Genomic DNA, 21132 nt, shown 5'->3' with positions numbered 1-21132 from the left:
TATATATGTAACACTTAACATTACGAATGTATAAATATTTTATAGATTACGAAGGTTTTTCCATTTTTCAAGTTTAAATCGTATAAATCATGATAATTGGTCATGATAGAAAATAATTGATTAATTCGTTACAAGTTATATCCTTTTTATTTCGATATTTCATTGACATCATTAAGATTCTTAAAAAGAAATAAATGTACATGTACATAACATAACATATAGATAATATTTATATATATATATACTTCATCGTCTATCATCGGTGATAGTTAATCAGAAAATAAATAACGAATAGATTACAATAACATTTTAAAAACTTAAATTTATCAGTAAGTAACATTTTTTAAATGAAAATTTTTATTTTCCTTTCCTATAATAAATTACACGTTCCTCATTGTTATATTATTTTGTACCTATAATCGATTCGACGCTAAAAGAAATAGCTGCTTTTTTATCTACACAAGTTTTACTTTTAAAGTCTTTAACGGTTGAAATGAAACCATCAAGATTGTCCTGTAATCTTCTTGGTTCTGTGATACGATTGAACCATGGAATAGTTGGATACAACGTACGAAATGAATGAAATCTTACGGTGGATTCGAGATCCTGTTTTTGGCCTTGAGAAATTGCCGGCAAAGATGGGAGTAAACGATTATCCGAAGGAACTATAAAAAAGAAAACGAAAAACAAAAAACGAAAGAAAAAGAAGAAGAAGAAGAAGAAGATACGTATGTTACTTTAATTTTATCATCAATATTAAATTTAAAAATGAATAATATGCATATATTTAATTACAGATTCGCAAATGGATGCAAAAGTGAAACAATTGGGAAAACTTACAAACTTCTGGTATGGTGTTATGATTACCACCACCGAGTCCGCAGAATCCTTGGGTGACGCTGATGCTGGTACGAGTGAAGTGCATTTGATGATGCTGTTGAAAATTTCTTTGAGATGTCCTTTTATTATTATTATTATTATTATTATTATTATTATTATTATTTATTTTCGCAACAGCTGAAAGATGATCGTTGGCAAGGTTGAATCTAGGAATAGCATTAACATCTACCGGCACTTGATTGTGCGACGATTGAACGAAATTATTGTCAACTAAACAATTGTCACGAGCTTGTTGTTGCCTACGCAAAGCTACCTGCGCTGCCATTACCCTTTGCCTTTCGACAACCAGTAAACAACAAGGACAACGACAATCCTTCCAAGCACATGATCTTTTATGACCTTTCAATCCAGAAATGACACCATGATTTCGACACCTCGCACATTTTGGACTTCTCAAACGTTGGACGTCTAATCCAGAATTTAATTGATTCGTAGCACTGTTGTTGTTGTTGTTGTTCTCTATTTTCATTATGACGAACTACTTTTCTTCTTTCTTTTTTTCTTTATTATTATTATTATTATTAATATTTTTCTTCTCTTCTTTTCCTTATTTCTTTTTATATTCGTCAATATATCGATTATATTTTCTAAGATAAGAGTCTGCGATAAACTTCAGATATAAATGAGATCAGAAAATATTGTAAGAAAGTGCAAAAACACTATATATATCTATACATATTTTAAACACACGAAAGATATTAGATAAGTGTTAAATGTGCAACTTTATATTAATCTTCTGATAATTCACTTCTCTCATCGATAATATTGTCACATAATTTGATATATTTTTTTTTCTTTTTTTTTTTTAAATGTCTAATCGAAATTTTTGTAATAGTACAACATAAGAGAAGAGAGTAACATTTATCTTAAGATAATGTGTGTATAGGATCCGTTAAACTTGGTACGCAGTAGCGATATGCGATAAGTGATATACTTGGAAGGATCTTTCTGATCGTTTAGGAGAGAAGGAGGTGCTCCTTCATCTCCTCCTACTAATTCTAAATGTATTTTTAGAGATTTCAGATGTTCGGATTGGTCTGTAAGTCAATGAAACTCCGCCAGTTTCTTAGACTACAGACCAATGAGCCAAAGAGCATTCTCTCTCTCTCTCTTTTTCTCTTGTTCTCTTCTTCTTATTCCTTTTTATTATTATTTTCTTCTACTCCTTCTTACTCTTGTTAACGATATGTTGTAGCAGCATTTTAACTTGAAAAGAGGAAGAAGAAGAAGAAGAAGAAGAAGAACAAGAACAAGAAGAAGAAGAATAAGAAGAGAACTTGATAGCTTTCTGTTATAATATAAACATATCTATCTCTCTGTCGAACGAAAAACATACATCTATCTATCTATCTATCCATCTATCCATCCTATTTAAACTTCTTACTCACCATTCATTCATTCTCTAATATACAGAAGTTTGATGAAAACCTTTTGGTGTATATGATTCGTTAGAATGAATTCAATCAAAAATATGAGACAAATAATATCATCAAATATTCTTATACAATTAATTAATTATTTATAATTATAATAACTGTAATCATTCTTTTTTTAAGTTATATTGATAATGTATAAAGAAAGATAGATAGAGATAGAGAGGAAACTGTTGAAGTATAGAGTAAATGTTATGTAAATGATACTCAAAGTAAGAAAAACAAAATAGAAATGGAAGTAAAATAAAATAAGATAGATGTGAGATTAGTTAAAGAAAATTGTTAGAAAGAGAGAGAGAGAGAGAGAGAGGAAGTTCAGGGTGTGTGCCACTCATGCGTTATGAAAACATACTCGAAACTAATATTAACTGTGTGTTGGCAACATACGAGAGAGGAGGATCGTATTAACGAGCTCTTAGAACGAGATCACAGAACGAATGCCATGTGTTTGCAGCTGGTGGGATATACCCTGTAGTTATAGTGCGAACCGTACGAGATAGTCTCTTTTCTATTTTCGCGGTATACGATAGACGTTTAATATGTATACAAAAGAGAAAGAAGAAGAAGAAGAAAGAAAGAAAGAAAGAACAAAAATGTTGCATTTATATATATACTTAAGTTGAAAATATTCTAATATTCTAAACAATGGCATAAAACATTTATCTATTTCTTTCTTCTTCTAAAAAAAAAAAAACTCTTACAAATTGATCGGTATAATTATTATTTTACTTGTAACATCAATGAGAAAAATCTTCTTCTAAACTAAATTTGATTTATATATTCCATATATTTTTTTGTATTTTTTTTCTTTTTTTTTTCTTTGGAAGTAGAAAAAATATTTCATTTAAGCGTGAACGAGAGGGTATTATTCAAGCGAGTTTAAATTTATATATATATATATTTATATATCTTAAAAGAGTACGCGTGAAATGCTTTGAGGAATTTCGTCTAATGAGCGTGAAACGAAGGGGTGTCGTTCAAACGCTTTTTCTTACGTTAACTCCCTCTTCTTCGGAAGCAGAGAGAAGTCTTTGGCCGAGAGTGTGTTGTCAGTACGGCAAATATGTTGACAGGTCATTTAACATCTTTCTACATATCACCGCAAACGAGAGGAGAGACCAAACGAGAATGCATGACTAAAACACATATCATCGGATAACGCGTTTACATATTTTAACATTTATTTTTTTCATTCTCTGTCTGTCTGTCTGTCTGTCTGTCTATCTGTCTGTCTCTCTCTCTCTCTCTCTACGAATTTTAATCATATTTCTTTTTTTTTTATTTTGCAATTTATACAAAATGAATTTATTTGTCATTTATCAAAATTGATCGACAAATTTCTATATTATTTTCTTGGCTTCCAATTTAGTTTTATTGGCTGACTAAAAGGACACGAGAATGCAAATAATACTCTGAGTTAGATTCGATACTCGTTTATATATATATATATATGTTTTTTGACGTTTGTTATGTTACCGACAAATGTCGCATTTGTTCGTTTAAAAATATCCGTCCGTTTTTTTTTCCATCAATATTGTAATAATCAATTATTTGTATTTGTAAGAAAAATTTCACGTTTTTTTCTCTCTCGCAAGGTTTCCGAATTTACTGGCAGAAGACGAACAATAATGCAAATTATACGAATTACGAATATGTTTAAAGAAAATCAAGATATTTAAATGAAAAGTAAATGAAATATTGTTTGCATTCGGATAGAAACATCATCGAGAAACGTTTTATTTATTAAAACGCGTTGTTAAATGTATCGATTTATTTCATTCGTTTTGTTTTAACGTCATAACTGCGATGTGACTTTTTTCTAATAGAAATTTTATTTTTTTTATTTTTAGGTAGAACTATTTTTCATGCCTCTCTTAAAGACAAAATTAAAGAAGAAATTAAAGATTTAAAAAAAAAAGAAATAGAGAGAGAGAGAGAGAAAAATTGAAAAGAATATTTGCAATGCCACATTGTACGACAAATTTTGCCTGGTATCTTGGAAAATTTATTATTGGATTTACAGGAATGCTGATATTATATATGAGTTTTTTGAAAAACAAGTAAATAAAATACATTCTCTTATACGAGTATTCAAGATCATAGTAGATAATGCAATAAGAATTTCAAAGATATTAAAAATGAAATAATATTTTTATCAGAGAATCCACTTATCCGTGTAAACCAGAAATGAGAGAACTCTTGACAGGAAAAAAAAGTGAAAAGTGAGTTAGTTAGACACGCTAGTCATACACACGCGAGCGTATCTATTTTATACAATTTATTTCTTTTTATCTAATAAGATTTTTATATATTTATATTTTTTTTAATTTTTTTTTTAAATAAGATACGAAAGAAAGAAAGCAAGAAAGCGAGAGATAAATAAATAAATAAAATCCGCGTCGTATGGCTAGCTTATTATTTTGTTCGTTAATCTTTAATGACGATTACAATTTCAACATAATGAAAATAATATTCAATAAAAATGTATGTTCAACAGGCGACCAGGTAGATGTGAATGCGATCAAGCGTAAGTTTAATATTACAAATACGTTTTATTAACAAATTATTTATTCTCAATATATTAATTTTTATTATTTATTTTTTTTAGAATGCAAGCTAAAAAGCATGGCTGCACATGTAAGGAACGGATGTTAGTAATTCACGTTTTTATCATGTGTTTACGCTAAAACACACACTTTCGTAACGACTCTTCCTCATTTCCCTTTTTTTTTTTTCCTTCCTTTTTTTTTATGTTCTTCCATTAGGGCACAAAAATAGAGGGAAATGTATTTGGAAAGAAAGATCTTGTCCGATGATGATGAAGATCGCATCTAAACGTCACGTTAAGAACAACAATGGTATTATCGTGCGTAAATGTGCAAATGTTTATTATATTAAAAAAAAAAAAACATATATCCTATTACTATTGTATACACCCTAAATTTTAATATTTAATTTAAAAGTTTTTCAATAATCAAATGAATGGTTTTCTAGCTGTTAATACGAGGACACGTAAATCTTTCTGTTGTAAAAAACAAGGGAAGGTAATAATTATTATTATTATTATTATTATTATTATTATTATTAATATATATATATATTATTAACGATTAATTGAATTATTCAGTTTCCAGATTTAATCAATGATAAAATATATTCCTGCAAGTGTCGTTGGTATAATTTAATTAACGGTACGTGTATCAAACGTAAATCGAATAAAATCAAGAGACAAACGTGTTTACGCGTTTCGGAGGACGTCGTAGCTGATTTATGGGATATGCAAAAAGTATGCGACATTTTAAAACCGCAAGGTAATAGAAAGGAATCGTTTAATAATAAAAAATTGATACAAGAAGAAACAACATCGAGTTCATACGTCGATGCTAAAAATTGTTTCGTTCAAGACGCTTGCACTCAATTTGTATGCGGTAACGAGGAAAAAGAAAGTTGTTTGAAAAGGAATGAACGTAGAAATGAAGGAATAAATGATGACACGGATAAAGAAACGAAGAAATTTGAAGGAACTACGTTAAATTGCAATTGTGAGAACGACGTAGAAACTTTGAAGTGTTTGAAAGAAGAAAATAAATCAAATACTGCAGCAACGTATAATGTTACAAATAATAATAATAATAATGATGATGATGATGATGATTTACCATACGTTCCTGAGCTTGAATTAGGAGAGGAAGATGATTGTAATCCAGCAGAGTGTAATTGCGAGTATACATTTTCGGAAAAACATTTTGAGGGTCAGGGTATTGAAAAAAATCAAATTGAAATTTCGAGAAATTATGATTCGATTCGAAACAAATTGAAACGAAATCCAATATTAAATACTAGGTAATCAACAAATGATCATTTGTTATTCCTATTAATTGTTTAACAAAAAAAATTAATAATGATTAATGTAAAAGCTTGTTGTTACATTTTTAGGAATGAAAATCATTTGAATGTAAGAATGAATAATAATCCTTCTTATCGTGAAAGTAATAAATACGTTTACAACGAGTTAAGAACCAGTACGAGTACAGAATCATTGATTTATCCAGAATCAAAAATGAAGGTAACACGTAGCAATGATCGAGGCTATTTAATGTTCATAAAACATTCAAAAAGAATTAATAGAGATCCTCGAAGAAGGAACGATTATCCTGTGCCATCATTTTTTCGTAAAATTAATATTAAGGAAGATTATAGCGATCGTGATTACAGTGATCGATATATTTGTCGTTGTAAACATTTGAATGAAGGTACGGAAAGAAAATTAATAATTGAGGATAAATATGAGGATAAATATGAAGATAAATTTGAGGATACTGAAACGAATCGATCGAGAAGTTCATTCTTTTCAACGACGAGCCTTTCGTCTTACGATCAAGATAAATCATCTCGATCATATTTTCACGATAATAATTATAAATGTCGAAATTTATCAAGCTTTCGATCTAGCACGAGTAGTTGTACTTGTAATCTATCATCAGAAATGGAATACCAAAGGTCAGCAAGATTTAATCCATTATCTTCAACAATAACTTATAAAAAAAATAATAATACTAATAATAATAATAATAGTTGTAATAAATACATATTATCAAAGGATATTATCTATCATGCAAAGAAGATTACAAAATCCTGAAGATTTTGATTAATGATTTACACCTACAATAAAATCAATTAAATTATCAATGTATAACAAAGAACAAAATGAAAGAGGAGAATTTATGGGGGATTGTAATTAACGTGGATTATATGCTTGCAATGATCCTAATTAAATAGAAAAACTGAATCGTCAATGTATTGATCGCCAAAAGATGACGATGATGATAATAATAATAATAATAATAATAATAATAATAATAATAATAATACAGAAGAGAATGAATTGAATAACTGGCCGACCGAGTTGTGTGTTAGTTGCTAGAATCCTATGAATAAATTGGACATGCTTTAAAGAGATACGAGTAGCCTGATGTGTGCCCCGGAAAATGTGAAACTCAATTAATATGCGTCCCGTGTCTCTAGGTGAAGTGTCTATAAGTAGATCGGTTGCGGACACAACGTCACTCATAACCGTACATTATTTTCTGCTGTAATACGTAGATAGTCTTCTTTCTGCTAACGAGATGTCCTACACCCACACACGTATCATGCACAGAGACATGCACATTCACACGTATTTATGAACATGTTTTCTATTCGCATATCATCAATTTCAGATTCATTTTTCAAGATGCTATGTAATTTAACATAGAAACACATATATTGACTATCACAATTATTTAATCATTCGTATATTATTCATTCTAATTTTAATTAGAATTGTACAATTTTTTTTTTTATTTTTTTTTTATTTTTATAAACAATATATATAAATATATATATATATATATATATATATATATATATATATTTAAATTAATATAACAAAATAATAATTATTATTATTATACAATAGCAAATAGATAGAGGATAACAAAGTTGAAATAATCGTGAGTTTTGGTTAGACTAGCGTTCAAATATTTGTCTTATTTGTGTTATTTTTCATTGTGAAATTTTATTCGTTTGAATTCGTTTAAGAATCTTTCTGAAAGGCATCCTTTGTAAGAGAAACGTTGCAGCTGCGACCCTTACGCCTCATATTTTGCACGCACATTCTAATAAAATAAAAGGAGAGAGACGGAAAGGCTCAACTGAAGAACCATTTCGAAATGGGAAGATGTTAAATGAGCAAACTGTCTAACTGTCAGTCCACCTAGTATTCGGTTTCTTCTCGGCGCTTAGTGAAAATACTAAAGCTAAAATGATTCCGTAGTCTACTTTAACTTTGGTGTTTCAAATAAACACACACGTGCTATTTCCGTTTTCAGATAGACTTTCGATCAAAATTCTTTTACTTCTTATTATTTTTAAGCCAGTTCATCACTTCTCATTTCCCAGTTCAATTCATTTACGTGTATTAAATTGTTATTTAATAATATATTTATCTATCGAATATAATTTTTGATCTCGAAAACATTCGTCTATCCATTTACTGTCAATTACTTTCATTGATTCATTCATAATTTCATTAACTTGAGAAATTAATGATTTATCTTCGATGAAAATATAATTAATATTTTCGTTTATATCTTCTTTTATCAGACCCCCCATAAAACTAAATTTAAACTTGGTAGAATCGGAACATTGTTTAAAATATCCAATTATTTGTTTGAAGACAGAAAACGGAGATATTCCATTGTCAAACAATTCTTTATCCAATTCTTTATACAATTCTTGTTCTTCGGTAAAAGTGAGTTGTTCTTCCTTTATCTGAAATTAATATTATTTAATTGGATACAAACTGTATTCATTTTTTTCTGATAATATATATATATATATATAAATGTATTTTTTTAATATATTTAATCTACCATATGTTCAATTTTGTTGAAAGAACGTTGTAAACTTTCTTTATCAGCGTCCATTGTATAACTGTCATAATATTCGTCATATTTTTCCATTATTAATTGTTTTGTCGTGTCACGAATAGACAGAAAATCCCATGGTAAAAAACTCTCCAATGCACCCCAATTTTCTTCTTTGGTAATACGTTTGTACCAATCTAACGTAACCACATCATATTTGTTCGTTTTTATTATATTATTTGCTTTTGCCTAAGATCAAATGAAACAGAGTCAGTATAAATCGTTTCTCTCTGTGAAATATTATATATATATATATTGTAATATAATTTATATACTTTTTTATCATTTCCAACAATGACGCAATAAGTTTCTTCTCTTGGATTTTCCACAATTTCTGCCATATGCAGTAAAAGTTGTTCCTTTATTTCTTCTTTGGATATTTCATCATTACCATTAATAACACAAATTTCTTTTCCATCTAACAGACGTGTTATCGGTACAACATTTCTGTTCAATTGTTTGTCCTGATACAAATCTTCTTCGAACAGCGACAAATTTGTTTTAGGCATTTTCCTAGGTTTAATAACGGGTTCTGTTGTAGCTTCGATGTCATTCATCGTTGCTTGTCTTTTAGTCAATTTATGAATTACTCCTGCATTCTAAAAACAAATAAACAAAAGATATAAGAAGAGAGAAAGAAAAGTAGAAAAATAAGATTAAGTTAAATAATAATTTAGGAACCATGAAATTTCATTATGCGAGTACATTTTTTTTATACCTTCACCAACGATAAAAATTCTGTGATAGTGCAAGCGCTGTACCAAGGCTTATCTTCTCTAATTTCTACGATACGAGGAAAACGTAAAGTATAACCGATTGAATAATCATTACTTTTTGTTATTTCTTCCGCTTTAAGTGTTAAAATCAACGAGTGTTCAGGTCGAATCCATAAATCTGGGGGCTCTATCTAAAAATATAAATCACAGATGTTTATACAAGTAAAAAAATATAAAATTATAATAAATTATGAATATTTTGTAAATACCCTAGGTCCAATTATACAATTAGGACGGTCTTTAATCCAATGTTTTTCGAATTTCTTATGAATTTCTTTCAATTTTTCCATTGTGATACCGTTGCTCACTGACACGACAGAGAAAAATTGTTTAGGTTCTTCCCCTTCTTTCTCAGATACTTCGGCAACACCCACCATAAAACTTTTTATCAAACCACCTTCGCCATAATAGCCTCCAAGTATAATCAAGTCAATATCATGTATTAGATCTTCTGAATACTAATTTAAAAATAATATTACGTTAATAATCATTGAAAAAAAAACATGTATATTTTATATATTAATACCTGGGCTTTTAATTTGTAGCAACCAGTTCTATTACGAATATTTGGTTTGTAAACGAAATCATATTTTTTGATAACGATTCCTTCTTCCTCATTGGCAAGACTTTTATTAAAAATATCCAATAGATCTTTGCTATATATAAAACAAATAATTTTTTTTATTAATATTTATAATAATTATATAAAATTAATAATAATGTTAATATTTATAATTACCTGTTAGAAATGATCGTACTTTGGCATTTAATTAATGAACCTTCTTCATCTTGAAATGCATCTTTTAATATATTCAATCTTTCTTTATAAGGTCGATTAATAAGTAGTTTGTCATTGTAAAGAATAATATCATAGGCCACAAAGCAGGGTTGAAAAGAACTTTTATCTGTAAGCTTTTTAACGTCATAGCTCATACCTTTCGATCCAAACATTTTCTTTTGTTTATGCCAACCCATCATTTCGCCATCCAAAATGATAGATTTGCATTGTTGATTTAAACGACGTGAAAGTATACTAGTTAGAAAACCATCTACAAGAAATTACTTTAATAAGAATAACATATATATATATATATATGATTACTGTATTTTCTGCATTTACCTGAATTACTTTTTCCATATCCCCAGTTACTTGTGATATCAAATCCCTGTCTCGTGAAGTATTTAAATATACCATCTTTCATGTGTATTTGAGAGCGTTCTCCATCAAATTTCATTTGTACGAAGTACTCGTTGTTATTGCAAAAAAGTTTTCCCGCATCCTTAATGGCTAATCTTTCCAACAACATGGGTTTGAAGAAAGAGAAAACTTCAATATCAAAATGAATTGTCTTTTTATTTCGATCGAGATTATCGCAAATTTTTTGTAGGTTAGAAGCTGTACAAGAATATTCATATGCTTCCGGATGATAAGCTATAAAAAAAAAAAAGAATTATTAATTTCAATAATATTAGTTTTAGCAGCCTTGATATAATATATTATTTCTAATATCTTTTTTTTAAGCATACCTTCCAACACTTTTCGTGTTCCAATGCCCAATTTTAAATTTTTCAAAATAATACGAGTCAACCATTTTAATTCTAACGCGCTTATTAATCTAAACAATTCTCTGAATAATTCATTTTTATTTTCTTTGCTCGCTTTTGATATATCATCTAAAAATGTATTTATTCTATCTATTGTAAACGATTCCTTTTTGGGTGAAAATTGTTTTTGCACAACCGAATAAACTATATCAGCTAGGTCACTTCCATTAGATTTATTTGAAGTAGGTATTCTGAAATAGAAATATATTAATATTATTGCAATATAATAATATATAAAAAAATATGAATACCTGTAATTTATCAATTTCTTAGCATCTTTACTCGACTTTCCTAGACAAAGTACACGAATGTAAATGTCCACCAATGATTTCTGCTTTAAATTATATGATTTACGTTCACGGTCGCATTCTGGTAGGAGCAATCTTAACACGGGAAATATTGAAATATCCTAATAAACAAAATAGAGAAGAATTATTAATATTTAATAATATTTATTAATTTTCTTTCTCTAACTCACCGCATTTGGATTTTCTTCTTTCAATTTAGCACCATCCTTCTGATATTGTTGAATAAATTCTTGTAGAATTTTAAGCTTATCGGAGGCACAAGCTTTAATAATTCTTTCCAAGACTTCGCACAATTGTTTAAATTTAATTCTCGATGATAACGATACGCTCATCTTTATAAATAAATCTTTAAGATATAAAATTACAAAGTTTTAAAAATTTATTAAAATTTTTCATCGAAAGGGAGTTTCTCAGAAATATACAAACAAAAAGTTAATTTATATAAATACTTTATTTTTATATACAAACTATTAATACTTTTGATATAAAAATAAACGTAGGAACTTTTTTTTTATTGTATTAAATTAAACTATACATATATATATAAGGAACTTATATATATATACACTACTTTTTTCTTTTTATATAGTAATGTAATCTTCAAGATACATTCTAGCAAGTTGAAAATTCTCAGATTGTAGATATATAAGATGAAGATTAAAGGCTGCTTCTTTCTTCAAATCTAAAAGTTCTTCATTTTGTTTAACTAATTCTCCTGGATCTGTATGAAGAACTAATTTATAATAATGTATGGCTGACGGAAACAATCCAATTTGATGAAATACACGTGCTGTATTATAATACGTTTCATGTCGACCATCCTCTCCTCGTAGTTGAGCGTATTTCTTGATGAATGCGATAGCTACAATTCAACGATAAATGATTTATATCCAATCATTTTTAATGATTATATTTCATATCGAAACCTTGATAAATATATTAAGATGAATCCCTTCAAATTAACTTACCTTGAATTATTAACTGATTTTTTTTCATACAATTCTTTTGGCACGCCATTTGTAATAAAGTTACAGAAGTTAGTAAAGCCAATAATGGATTTGGCATTACTCTGAATAGTGATATATAATCGTTGAGAGCATAAGTGTACGTTCCTGAGACGAGGCAATTATTTGCATGCATTATATGCAAATGAGAGAACGCGTCTTCTCGTCCAAGTAAACGCATTATGAATCTATTGTGTCTAGAGTCTTCGGCTCCTTGAATAACTATGTTAAGCAAATTGATGGAATTTGAACGTCGACAAACTTTGACTATTTCGCGCACAATATTGTATCCATAGAAGGAATCGTTATTGTGAATGCACGATATCAAACACAAGAATACAATATGAGAATTTCTCTTCTCAAATCTTTTCGACGTCAATGCAGTAAAACATATTCTTTGAAGTAATCCGAATCTTTTAGATGTGTAAGCTAATTTGCACATTTGAATTAATAAAAGGAATTCATTCTTTTCACTTAATTCTTCGCTATTAATAAACGTTGGCTGATCTTCCTCTATAAGTTTTTCCCCGCAAGATAATCTATGCAATTGTAATGATTCAAGACGTTGACGTACTCCGGTCGCTCTTGTTAGCGCACCGAGTTCGGCTTTGGATCTAATATTCATACAATGTCTTGAAAGTAATAACATTCCAGATTCAAAATATTCGTCATATTTTTGAGTTTTATAGAGTAGTAGTGTCCTCATGTAAATTACATTAGGATCCAATGTGTCCGTTTCTGGATCTTGTTTAAGAACTTCCGCAGCCTTAGAATATTGTCCTTTAAACTTATAAAGTTTAGCTAACGCTAATCTAGCACCTAAATGTTTGGGAGATAATTCTTTAACTACCTCGTAAGATTTAATTGCCTTTTTAAGATCTTTACAACCGACCCAACATTCCGCGTGCCTCAACCAGACAGCTGCTAAACTAAAGTGAGTGCTTTTGACTAGCGGATCTAATAAAATAAGAGCTCGTTGAAATTCATTTTTACCCATAAAAGATTCGGCTACGTCTAGAAATAAATCTCCAGATACTTCTGGATCTTCTGTTAACAATTTAGGTAAAAGTTTATCTGCCATAACTATTTCGTTAAGTTCGATAAGAGTTATAAGAAATTTGGCTTTTAAATCTACTACAACATCGTCTGGCATATCACAGGTCTCTATTACGCGTACATTAGGAGATTCAGAATCATTTTTATCCGAAGTCTCTTTAAATCTAACCCAAATATTGGTATACTTAATTAGAGTGTCTAAACATCTATTAAAATGTTTTAAACTAATTAACAATTCGGTCATAATATTAACTTCTTCCAATGTTATCAATTCAGGACATTTAACAAAAATACATTCTATAGCTTGGAACGCTTGTTCATTATTATTCTCTTGCATGTGTCGTTTGGCTAATATTTTAGCATATTTCAATATATCTTGGCCTTGATCCGAATCCAAATGATGTAATAATCTAGTATAAGCTTTTATATGAGCTTTTTTATCTCCATTTTGTTCTTCAAGTTCTATCAACGATTCGTACAAATGTACATCTTTCGGATTAGCTTGAATGGCTTTGGAATAACACATTATCGCTTGGTTAATATTCCCGCTCTCCAATGATAAATTAGCCAATCTAGTCCATTGATCGGCATCCTTTGGACTAAGATGCGCAGCTATTAATGCGTATTGTAACGATCTTTCAGGTTGATCATTTTCGTATATCATCGCTAATGTTTGAAATGGTTCGGGAGCACTCGGTGCCTGCCTATAGAAGTAGTAATAATAAATTAATCAAGGATCTTCCTATTATTACTTCGAATCTTCTAAAACTTGGAAATTGAAAATAAAAACTTGCCTAATTATTTCCATACATAATTTCTCTGCTATATCTATTTCTCCTCTGGCAAAGCGTATATTAGCTTCGCCCATGAGACCTTGCAGAATGGGAGGAAACATTCTTCGTCTTTTTCTTGGTCCCGACGATTGTAACATCGTTGTCTTTTGTCTTTCTTTTTTATTAACAACTTGATGCGAAACTTCTTGTTCCTTTTCTGAATCTCTTCTAAAAATGATATTATCTATTAGTAAAATTCATCGGATACAAATTTGATATTCCACGTAGTACATACTCATTGATATCTATATCTGAGATTTCTGGGTCTGGAGTTTCAATTATCTTAGATGAATACTCGCTGAATGTTACTTCCCCGTTCACAAATTGTTTAGTCAATCTTTCTTCTTCGATTAATATCATATTTTGGTCATCTATCTCCATTAGAATATCGTTAACCGAACTACCTTCTTGAGAACACATGTACGATGAAATTATTGTTTCGGATACATCGTGTACTTTTAAAGCTTTAGCTTCCTTGAACTCAGTCATATCCATGTCCATGGAATCTATAGCATTTTCATCCAATTCTTCTATGATTATTGGCATAGCATTTTTATCGTGTTCAAGGATCATTATGTTTTCTTTCATCTGTTCATTTGATTTCATTTCTGAATTTGTTTCAACATCCATGTTTGTTTCATTATTATCCACTGTTGATTCTTCCATTTTGCACTAATAACACGATACACTAACAAAGTTACTTTTTAAATTAATACTCGAAGTTACAAATGTTTATTTATGTTTTATGGTTAGGATATTAAAATGTTAATCTTAATTAATAATTAAGATTCATTTTTACGCTATTTAAATTTATATTTATTATTAAACACCCCACGCATTAATTATTATTATCGTTACATTTTTTATCAAATCAAATTTGTGATTGATAAAATAATCTTTTAAATAAACATAATATACACAAGTGCACATGTTTGTATATATAAATGTTTAAAAAAAAAAGGAATAATTCAAAATGAAATATTTTAAAATGAAATACTTTAAAATGAAAAATACTTACAAATAAATCGTCTACCAGGCTTTCTTATTACTGCAATATTTACTTTTTAATAACAGAACTACACAAAAAAGAGTAAACACTTCTCAAAAGTGATATTTTTAATCATTGGATACCAACATAGAAAAAACATTGATAACTAGATTACAAAGTTCTAGTAACCTAGTAATTTTGTAATCTAGTACTTTCTTTGTTTTTTTTTTATTATCGCGTGGTGTCAGCACTGAGATGTTATTAACCTTATTTCGATACAAAGTTCGATACAACCTCCGTCTTTAAATGCGATGAGATTTGTAAACACCGAAGCATGGATATCGTGATATATATAATTTCATTGTGTGCATACTTCAAAATGTCTCTACAATTGAAAATAACGATGATTAACCTTTAATATAAATAATTAATAAATGTACACCTGCAATATTTCATAATGTCAATTTATATGACAAATAAAACTTGAGGTTATGACGTGAAGAATAAATATATTGTTAACGTAAGTTAATATTTATTCTTGATCGTTATCTTTAGAAGAAAAATTGAACATAGTAATAGTCTAAGCTTTATTGACATACATTTGCTTTTGTGTACAGAACAAATATACCGCATATTAAATCAATGACTCATCATGAATGTCTATACAATAATGTTAGATAAAGAAGTTAATGAAAGAGATAGAACAAATGGTTTATGTTAAAAGACTATATTCACTTTTTCATTAAATTATGAATAATTTCTTTACGTAATCACATATATTGTTTTTCAGTTTGTGCCAATAGTATGAAGTCGCATATATCTTGGACGTATATTACTTTGGTATTACTACTTAGCTTTGGGAAAAAATCATGTAATAACCAGTTAAACTGTACGTCAGAAGAAGAACAGAATCGTCATAACCCAGCACACAAGTCCCAATTGCATGATACCTCAACGATATCATCATGTGATATGTATAATAATATGCACGAAGTTAAAATTCAATTTTCATCTAGAATTGTTAAAAATGAATATATCGTAGCGTTCAAAGGTTATTACAAGCCTAACGCTCGTAAAAATTATATACACGCAGCATTGAATTCATCGGGTGTTAATAATTGGAAATTACTGACTAGAAATAATTTGGCCAGTAATTTTCCTAGCGACTTTGATGTAGTACTATTAGAAGAAACCGATAATTTTCATGGTCTCAACGCCTTGATGGATCATCCGCTTATTAAAAGAGTAACACCTCAACGACTAGTACGTAGAAGTTTAAAATATATTAATATCACGGAAGAAGGAGAATTGCCTGAGTATAAAGGATTCAAAAGGAAAATTACTACCTATGTATGTTTTTAAATATTATTGTCGATAAGATTCATTCATAGAACTTATATTACGGAAACATATATTTTGTTTCAGGGCAATCACTTTTGGCAACCGATAAATCGACATGCATCTCGCAGATTACTACGTGCTATTCCGAGGCAAATCACAACTATTCTACAAGCGGATGCTTTATGGAGCTTGGGTTTAACAGGTCATGGTATTAAGGTAATTATAAATTAAATAATTATGAAAATGGATAAAATGTGAATATCATTTAAAATGAAACTTTTAAATATATTATACATTTACAGGTAGCAATATTTGATACAGGATTAGCTGCCGATCATCCACATTTTAAAAAAGTTAAAGAACGTTCCAATTGGACTAATGAAAAAACTTTGGACGATGGTGTCGGTCATGGAACATTTGTTGCTGGTGTTATAGCTTCGTCTTCCAAAGAATGTCTTGGATTTGCACCGGATGCCGAATTGCATATTTTTCGTGTTTTCACTAAAACTCAAGTATGTCTAATATTCTTAATCGTGTATATAAAATTTATAATATCTGTTAAACGACATTATTTGATATTTCTCTATTATAGGTGTCATACACATCATGGTTTCTTGATGCGTTCAATTATGCCATACTAACTAAAGTAACTGTACTAAATCTTAGTATCGGTGGTCCAGATTTTATGGATCATCCATTTGTTGATAAAGTTTGGGAACTTACAGCGAATGGTGTAATCATGGTGTCTGCGATTGGGAATGATGGTCCTCTTTATGGGTAAACCTTAATTATTCTTATTATTTATATGATTGATCGATAAAAAGAGAGAGATGTATATTTGTTTTATCTATAATATAAATTTCTCATATTTTCTCTATAGAACATTAAATAATCCTGCCGATCAAATGGATGTCATTGGTGTAGGAGGAATCAATTGGGAGGATCAAATAGCCAGATTTTCATCGAGAGGTATGACAACATGGGAATTACCATCCGGTTATGGAAGAGTCAAACCAGATTTAGTTACATATGGATCAGGAGTTAGAGGTTTGGCATTGCCGAATGGTTGCAAAACACTTTCCGGTACTTCTGTGGCTAGTCCTGTTGTAGCCGGTGCTGTAGCGCTTTTGGCAAGTGGTTTTGTTGAACCAAATGGTTCACTAAATGTTAATAGAAAGGTAATTATTGTTCTAAATATAAAGTATATCAATTTTTTAATATATATATTTATTTTAATAAAAATGAATTATTTTTGTTTTTTTTTTTAATTATAAAAAGATCACACCGGCTAGTATGAAACAAGCATTGCTCAGTTCGGCACGACGTTTATCAGGTATTGGTATGTTTGAACAAGGAGCAGGAAAATTAGATTTGTTGAGAGCGTATCACTTTTTAAAATTATATACGCCTATGTGTACTCTCAGTCCAAGGTAGCGAATATTTTATTAGTAAGAAATAAATAGAAAAGACTAAAACACTGAGATTATCTATGTTTAATAGATAATATAAATTCAGTTATATAGATCTAACTGAGTGTCAGTATATGTGGCCATATTGTACTCAAGCCGTTTATCACACCGGTATACCAACCATCGTAAATATAACTATAATTAATGGATTGGGTGTTTCGGGTCATATTACTGATCTGACTTGGCATCCATATACTGGTAATGGTAATGGTGAACGAATTGATATATCATTAACGCACAGTGATGTTTTATGGCCATGGTCTGGCTGGTTAGCCGTTTCTATAACTGTTCCATCAAGTTCTCGTGATTGGCAGGGTATAGCTCAAGGTAATAGAAATTATTTAATAACTATTATATTGCAAAAAAAAATATCATTTTAATAATATATATTTAAACGTATAGGTCATATATCTATAACTATAACGTCACCGCCAAGTAATGGAGAAGAGGAACCGCGCCAATCAACGATTGAACTACCATTAAAAGCCAAAGTTATACCGATTCCACCTCGACAGTAAGTATAAATAATAAATGTTATGTGCGTACAATTTATATAGATTTTTTTATTGTTGATATTAAATTTATAATTCAAATGATTATTATTTAACAGCAAACGTATTCTTTGGGATCAATACCATAACTTACGTTATCCTCCAGGATTTTTTCCAAGGGATGATTTAAGTGTCAAAAATGATCCCTTAGATTGGAATGGCGATCACATTCATACAAATTTTAAACATATGTATCAACACTTACGTAATGCTGGGTATTATCTTGAAGTACTTGGTCATCCGTTTACTTGTTTCAATGCTAAAAATTATGGAACGTTATTAATAGTTGATGCGGAAGAAGAATTTTTCCCCGAAGAGGTTACACACGCATTGTTATTTATTTTATTTTATTTTACCTTTATTTATCAATTATTAAAATGAAGTAATCTATTTTTTTATAGATAGCAAAATTAAAACGAGATGTCGAAGAGGATGGACTTTCTGTAATTATTTTTGCAGATTGGTATAACATTACTGTTATGAGAAAAGTCAAATTTTACGATGAAAACACTCGCCAATGGTGGGTTCCTGATACCGGAGGTGCAAATATTCCAGCTTTAAATGATCTTTTATATCCTAATTGGGGAATAGCATTTAGCGATCACGTACAAGAGGGTCAGTTTACTCTTGGTCAACATTCACCAATATCTTTTGCTTCTGGAACGACTATTACTCGGTAAACAATAAAATACACTAATTTATTCGAAGAAATATTCAACAGGAAAATTGAGATGATATATTTTTACATGAAACAAACAAGATTTCCAAAAGATGGTGTTCTACTTTATGCAAAGTTACGCGATCAAGGTGAAGAATTTATTCTAGAAACAGAAACGAGAACGTCCAAACTTGTACCGATACTTGGATTATTACAAACCAAACGTTATGAAAGCATTCAAGAAAATTATAATATTATTAAAAATAACGATATAAAAGATTTGGAAGAAGATTTTCCGGAAGACAATCATGAGAAAGAACATATAAACGATATACCTGGAAGACTTGTAGTATACGGAGATTCAAATTGCATCGATGACAGTCATTTGCAAAAACGTATATATTTTAAATTAAATCAAATAATTTTATCTATATGTATATTAAGTATTGCGAAGAAAAATATATTTTTCTAGCTTGTTTCTGGATGCTCGATGCCATCTTAGAGTATACTACTACAGGTCGAATAGCAACTATATTCATCAATGAAAATTCACCTCCGAATAAAGATCCAAATGAATTGGATCATTTCGAGCATAGCGTATTACCTCAACGAATAGAAAATAGCAATTTCAAACGTCATAGTAAGGTAATAGCATCCGAAGGAACTGGAGCTGGTCGTTATCGATCACTACCATTGTGTCCCATTGTAACGTTAGCTGTACCAAAACCAGTTAATGAATCTGCACCGACGTAAGCATAATATTTTTTCATTCGTTAATACGTGCTTACGAATGATCGTAAACATGTAAATAAATATTAATAATTCTTTGCGACAAATAAACTAATTACAAATAATATTTACAGAAATTTATACAAATCACAAAAATTACTCTCCGTGGATAGCGGAATAATAGCCGCAAATCCAATTCCACCAGAAGATTCGTTGTGGTTTAAACGACATATTGGAGCTAATAATGTTCCTTTGTTATATAATAACGATTTAAACGGAGTTGTTCATAAAAAACAAAGCGAACAAGACTTTCAAGCAATTTGGAACGAATGGTATTATGTAGTAATAATTATTATCATAGTTACATTACTTTTATGTTTTCTTAATCGCTGCAACTGGGTGATATTTAGAAGACACTCTAGAAGAAAACGAACAGTTGGTAAATTGCGTAGGCTTATACAAACTTTTAATCCTATACGCAGGTAGTTTTGAATGATGTGATCAAAAATGCTTGTAAAGAGAAATTTTATAAATAGTTTTATAACATTTTTGTTTATAGATATATTTTATATAGACAACAATCAATCTATGGTATATATAGAAATATTCTAAAATCCAAATAACACTTCATCAAATTTTTCTCTATTAATTATTCAGAGACGGAGAAGTAAAAAGGTGCTTACACGTGCCAAAATTGACATCGTTTGACAAATTTTCTATAGAAAGATTATTAGAAAAGTTACAAAACATATCTTATATGCTTTTATTTCCTTTACAAGGATATCATTAAACTTGGGCAAAATTTTAGGAAAGTATTGTATATCTTGTGATTTAATATTTAAAATATGTTTTATGTAACTACTTAAAGAAAACCGTTTAACATTAGAACGTGTTATTCTTGACCTATTACACAAGTAGTGATAGAGTTTTAAAACTAATCGTGTCGCTACTCTTGTGCTTGATTTTTAAAGATAAGTTCTTCTCCTTTTTTTTTTTTCTTTTATTGTCGTATAT

The 21132-nt window shown here is 29.4% G+C and overlaps 4 protein-coding genes across 9 annotated transcripts; 2 read left to right on the top strand and 2 right to left on the bottom strand.

Moving 5' to 3' along the window:
* Nucleotides 1-337: 337 nt before the first annotated feature.
* Nucleotides 338-2176, bottom strand: LOC122513194 (protein doublesex-like). Its single transcript, XM_043629461.1, has 2 exons — nucleotides 796-2176; nucleotides 338-665 (listed from the first exon to the last, which is right to left on the bottom strand). Exons 1-2 carry the CDS (start codon nucleotides 1367-1369, stop codon nucleotides 403-405), a joined length of 837 nt encoding a protein of 278 aa, XP_043485396.1. The 5' UTR covers nucleotides 1370-2176; the 3' UTR covers nucleotides 338-402.
* Nucleotides 374-7292, top strand: LOC122513278 (probable serine/threonine-protein kinase clkA). 2 transcript variants are annotated; one of them, XM_043629554.1, is made up of 10 exons: nucleotides 374-728; nucleotides 798-908; nucleotides 4184-4393; nucleotides 4493-4555; nucleotides 4831-4860; nucleotides 4942-4983; nucleotides 5099-5191; nucleotides 5328-5377; nucleotides 5461-6176; nucleotides 6270-7292. In XM_043629554.1, exons 6-10 carry the CDS (start codon nucleotides 4959-4961, stop codon nucleotides 6970-6972), a joined length of 1587 nt encoding a protein of 528 aa, XP_043485489.1. In that variant the 5' UTR covers nucleotides 374-728; nucleotides 798-908; nucleotides 4184-4393; nucleotides 4493-4555; nucleotides 4831-4860; nucleotides 4942-4958; the 3' UTR covers nucleotides 6973-7292. The 2 variants fall into 2 exon arrangements, with proteins under 2 accessions (XP_043485489.1, XP_043485488.1); XM_043629553.1 differs by lacking the exons at nucleotides 374-728; nucleotides 798-908; nucleotides 4184-4393; nucleotides 4493-4555 and having other exon boundaries at nucleotides 4778-4860.
* A 929-nt stretch (nucleotides 7293-8221) lies between these two features.
* Nucleotides 8222-15501, bottom strand: LOC122513616 (DNA ligase 4-like). 3 transcript variants are annotated; one of them, XM_043630046.1, is made up of 12 exons: nucleotides 15401-15501; nucleotides 11660-11835; nucleotides 11433-11590; nucleotides 11104-11372; nucleotides 10697-11008; nucleotides 10316-10625; nucleotides 10103-10232; nucleotides 9786-10034; nucleotides 9519-9707; nucleotides 9076-9399; nucleotides 8747-8989; nucleotides 8222-8645 (listed from the first exon to the last, which is right to left on the bottom strand). In XM_043630046.1, the coding sequence occupies exons 2-12, from the start codon at nucleotides 11819-11821 to the stop codon at nucleotides 8301-8303; spliced, it is 2691 nt and encodes an 896-aa protein (XP_043485981.1). In that variant the 5' UTR covers nucleotides 11822-11835; nucleotides 15401-15501; the 3' UTR covers nucleotides 8222-8300. The 3 variants fall into 3 exon arrangements, with proteins under 3 accessions (XP_043485981.1, XP_043485979.1, XP_043485980.1); XM_043630044.1 differs by lacking the exons at nucleotides 8222-8645; nucleotides 8747-8989; nucleotides 9076-9399; ... (6 more) ...; nucleotides 11433-11590; nucleotides 11660-11835 and adding exons at nucleotides 12068-12351; nucleotides 12458-14253; nucleotides 14344-14550; nucleotides 14618-15070; XM_043630045.1 differs by lacking the exons at nucleotides 8222-8645; nucleotides 8747-8989; nucleotides 9076-9399; ... (6 more) ...; nucleotides 11433-11590; nucleotides 11660-11835 and adding exons at nucleotides 12068-12351; nucleotides 12458-14253; nucleotides 14344-14550; nucleotides 14618-15054.
* Nucleotides 15502-15627: 126 nt separating this feature from the next.
* On the top strand, nucleotides 15628-21003 carry LOC122513614 (membrane-bound transcription factor site-1 protease). 3 transcript variants are annotated; one of them, XM_043630041.1, is made up of 14 exons: nucleotides 15628-15890; nucleotides 16161-16720; nucleotides 16796-16927; nucleotides 17014-17223; nucleotides 17304-17488; nucleotides 17592-17889; nucleotides 17990-18141; nucleotides 18227-18507; nucleotides 18583-18694; nucleotides 18791-19049; nucleotides 19133-19407; nucleotides 19492-19784; nucleotides 19862-20138; nucleotides 20253-21003. In XM_043630041.1, the coding sequence occupies exons 2-14, from the start codon at nucleotides 16175-16177 to the stop codon at nucleotides 20602-20604; spliced, it is 3372 nt and encodes a 1123-aa protein (XP_043485976.1). In that variant the 5' UTR covers nucleotides 15628-15890; nucleotides 16161-16174; the 3' UTR covers nucleotides 20605-21003. The 3 variants fall into 3 exon arrangements, with proteins under 3 accessions (XP_043485976.1, XP_043485977.1, XP_043485975.1); XM_043630040.1 differs by lacking the exon at nucleotides 15628-15890 and adding an exon at nucleotides 15937-16080; XM_043630042.1 differs by lacking the exons at nucleotides 15628-15890; nucleotides 19862-20138; nucleotides 20253-21003 and adding an exon at nucleotides 15931-16080 and having other exon boundaries at nucleotides 19133-19346; nucleotides 19453-19630.
* The last annotated feature ends 129 nt before the right edge of the window (nucleotides 21004-21132 follow it).

Source organism: Polistes fuscatus, unplaced genomic scaffold, assembly GCF_010416935.1.
Source record: "Polistes fuscatus isolate 324 unplaced genomic scaffold, CU_Pfus_HIC Scaffold12, whole genome shotgun sequence".
Lineage (NCBI taxonomy): Eukaryota > Metazoa > Arthropoda > Insecta > Hymenoptera > Vespidae > Polistes > Polistes fuscatus.
The sequence above is the reverse complement of the archived record's forward strand: the minus strand, read 5'-3'. Positions and strand labels throughout refer to the sequence as shown.

Coding starts and splice junctions, on each gene's coding strand:
- LOC122513616 (XM_043630044.1), bottom strand. CDS start 15,048: ATGGAAGAATCAACAGTGGATAATAATGAAACAAACATGGATGTTGAA. Junction 14,551..14,617: donor TCAGATATAGATATCAATGA/GTATGTACTACG, acceptor TATCATTTTTAG/AAGAGATTCAGAAAAGGAAC. Junction 14,254..14,343: donor TTATGTATGGAAATAATTAG/GCAAGTTTTTAT, acceptor CTACTTCTATAG/GCAGGCACCGAGTGCTCCCG.
- LOC122513614 (XM_043630040.1), top strand. CDS start 16,023: ATGAATGTCTATACAATAATGTTAGATAAAGAAGTTAATGAAAGAGAT. Junction 17,224..17,303: donor GTGTTTTCACTAAAACTCAA/GTATGTCTAATA, acceptor TCTCTATTATAG/GTGTCATACACATCATGGTT. Junction 18,695..18,790: donor ATACCGATTCCACCTCGACA/GTAAGTATAAAT, acceptor ATTATTTAACAG/CAAACGTATTCTTTGGGATC.
- LOC122513278 (XM_043629553.1), top strand. CDS start 4,794: ATGAAAATAATATTCAATAAAAATGTATGTTCAACAGGCGACCAGGTA. Junction 4,861..4,941: donor AGATGTGAATGCGATCAAGC/GTAAGTTTAATA, acceptor TATTTTTTTTAG/AATGCAAGCTAAAAAGCATG. Junction 5,378..5,460: donor GTTGTAAAAAACAAGGGAAG/GTAATAATTATT, acceptor TGAATTATTCAG/TTTCCAGATTTAATCAATGA.
- LOC122513194 (XM_043629461.1), bottom strand. CDS start 1,369: ATGAAAATAGAGAACAACAACAACAACAACAGTGCTACGAATCAATTA. Junction 666..795: donor TTGCATCCATTTGCGAATCT/GTAATTAAATAT, acceptor TCTTTTTTATAG/TTCCTTCGGATAATCGTTTA.